The sequence below is a fragment of the Chrysochloris asiatica genome, unplaced genomic scaffold, assembly GCF_000296735.1.
Source record: "Chrysochloris asiatica unplaced genomic scaffold, ChrAsi1.0 scaffold00010, whole genome shotgun sequence".
NCBI lineage: Eukaryota > Metazoa > Chordata > Mammalia > Afrosoricida > Chrysochloridae > Chrysochloris > Chrysochloris asiatica.
In genome coordinates, this window is record NW_006408528.1 from 22137488 (window position 1) to 22140524 (window position 3037).

General features: G+C 38.0%; 1 protein-coding gene across 3 annotated transcripts in view; it reads right to left on the reverse strand.

Annotated features, from left to right (window-relative positions):
* The window catches only part of GRM3 (glutamate receptor, metabotropic 3), a 336991-nt gene that overhangs the window by 25468 nt on the left and 308486 nt on the right, over positions 1 to 3037 (reverse strand). For all 3 annotated transcript variants that reach the window (XM_006834334.1, XM_006834335.1, XM_006834336.1), the window contains one exon: positions 441 to 1507. In XM_006834334.1, coding sequence (XP_006834397.1) covers positions 441 to 1507 — 1067 coding nt within the window. The remainder of the gene's footprint in view (positions 1 to 440; positions 1508 to 3037) is intronic.

The window sequence follows — 3037 nt, forward strand, 5'->3', positions numbered from 1 at the left end:
ACAACAAGAACAATATATATTGTTGTTGTATGGTACTTAACAACAACAATATATATATATTCACACAATCTTTCTCTCTCTCTGTATGTATACATTATTATATACATTATATATATATTCACACAATATATATATTCACACAATCTTTCTCTCTCTCTGTATGTATACATTATTTTCCGTGTTCTAGATTATAAATTGCTTTTATGACTATGCAATTTACACTTATCTTCCTTGTTTTGCTTTAGACAGTATTTTGCACATGGTAGTCACTGATTAAATGCTTTCAAAATAAATTAATTTCTACATTAATATAGAGGTTTATGAGGGCATTTATAATTCTCCAATTGCTGAGATGAAATAAAAGGAGCCTATTTTATATCCTGGACAACAAAACACTGACAGGATAAAAAACAAGGAGAAGAAACCATTCAAAGACTTACTCTGTAGTCGCTAGATGTCACATAAAATATAGGGAGGAAGGCCAACCAGATGATGCATGTGGTGTACATGGTAAAACCAATGAACTTGGCTTCGTTGAAATTTTCTGGGCACTTCCGCGTTTTGAAGGCATACACAGTGCATAAGATCACCAGGAGCACATCATAGGTAAGGGAGATCAACATGCTGGAATCTTTGACATTGCATTTTAAGATGACAGTTTCCCGTTTCTCTGGAAGGGTGTATCTTCTGGTACCAGGCATCTCCAGAATGAGCCACACAGACACCACAACAATTTGCACCAGTATCAGACCCAGGCAGATGAAAACCTGAGAACTGGGGCTGATGAATTTTGGCCTCTGAGCGCCATTCTTGACCCCATCAAAAATGCGGGCAATGCAGTTTGTCTTAGTCAGCAGGGCGGAATAACAGACAGCAAAGGAAGTTCCCAGCCCAAGTCGACGCAATGTACAGATGACTGGTGACGGTTTAGCAATGAAGAAGAATGTCATGCAATACGACAAGCTAACCCCAAACAACAAGATGTAGCAGAGCTCCCGGCCTGATGCTTTAACCAAGGGAGTGTTATTGTGCTTGATAAAAACAGTCACGACCATGCATGTACACACAAAACCCAAGCAGGCTATGGTGACTGGACCAATGGCCCAGGCATCTTCCCACTTGATATAGTCCTCAGGGAGGTCAAAGCAGCCAGATAGATCAGTGGTGGGCCATTGCCCAGGGCCACAATCCATACAGGTAAACTCATCAGCCAGGTATTCATAGGGCTCGCAGGGAATGCAGATCCAGCAGCAGACATCTCCTGGTTGCATGTTCTTCATTTCATTGGCAGCACAGGGGTCGCTGCATTGGGAGGTGGGAATTGAGTTCCGGGACCAGTGGATAGAGTCGACATCTAGTGATAAGGTTTCTGCCCAGTGACCAACCTTCAAGTAGGAATACTTGCCGCTCATATACTGAAAATTGAACACGTTGTATCGGCCCATTCCATCTCCAAAAGTGTCAAACTTGACAATGCTATCTGCACCTTTATTTGGGTTAAATGGAGCTGTGACATGGAAAGTAAAAGAAAAAGAAAGAAAGAACACTGTTTAGATGTCTTAGATATTTAGGTCAATCACTTTATATCATGCACTTAGTGATATTTAAATGACAGCGATGGGAATTGCAAGGCTGAAATAATTTACCAGTTTTTATTGAAAGTTACACACAAAAATCTATCAGAGTACACTTATATTTTCAAATGCATTACTTTATCATTACTAAGTGTCTACTGCAGTGATAATCATGACTATCACATAACACCTGCCTTCAAAGTTGCTTACTGTGTAATGAACTGGCAAACACACATAATTTTATGTGATGTGTAAAGATTCTTTTCTTGAAAGATTTCACAACAGGAATTGGGCACATCTTTAAGTCTTATCATTATAATACTTTTTTTGTGTGTACGGTCTCCAAAAATATTTCCCATTTTAATATTTTTGCAAAAATATGAAATTAATTCACAGTTTTCTTTTAAAAATGAAGAAAATTTAAATCACTAGAAACATATATGGAGTCCTGGTGTGGCACTGTGAATAAGCACTAAACTGCTAACCACAAGGTGGGTGGTTCAAACCCACCAGTCGCTCCTTAGAAACCACTTAACACCACCAACAAATAAACATATATGCTTCTTTTAAACAGTTAAAATGATAAAGATTATAAAAATTGATACCCACTCATGATTCCTCAATCCTAATATAGTCACTTTAATGTTTTGTACTATGTATTACGCTCCTACCTACATAAACACAGGATATCCTGAAGTCCCTAGCAGTATGTAGATTCTAGGTTTAATATAGTTTAATATAAATTCTTCAAGTGTACAGTATCAGCAGCCCCTAGACAAATTACCCAACCTCAATCCTTTCCTTTCTTATTGTTCTTGATAAATTCCTAAGAGTAGCACACAAAAAAGTAAAAAATAAGTGGATCTTGCTGAAAATATTCACAATGTCTTTCAAAATTAAGAAAAATGAAAACTGTAGTAGGTAGAATGATAATTCCTCAACATATCCTCATCTGAACGTCCAGAACCTGTGGCTATTTTATGTTAATGGAGACTCTGCAAAGTTAGTGGAAAAATGGAATTAAAAGATACATTTTCCATGAAGTTTTTGAAATCCCCTCTCATACAGAAAAAGGAACTCTGGTAGTATAGTGGGTTATGAGTTGGCTGCTAACTGCAAGGTCAGCAGTTCAAATCAACCAGCTGCTCCAAGGGAGACAGATGAGGCTTCTGTAAAGATTTACAGCCTCAGAAACCCTATACAGTGTCGTAATGGGTTTGAATTGACTTCATGGAATGCACATAACCACCAACTACTAACCTCATACACAAAGAGGGCATTAAGATTGCAGCTGGAATTATGATTGCTAATCAGCAACTTTAAACTAAGAGAGTATCTTGGATTTCCCAGGTGCATCCAACGCAACTCTGAAACTTGCTCTCCAACGTAGAGAAGCCAAAGCAAATGGAAAAATTGAAGAGGTGCAAGAGCTGAACAGGAAATTTCAAAGATCAGCTCGAGAA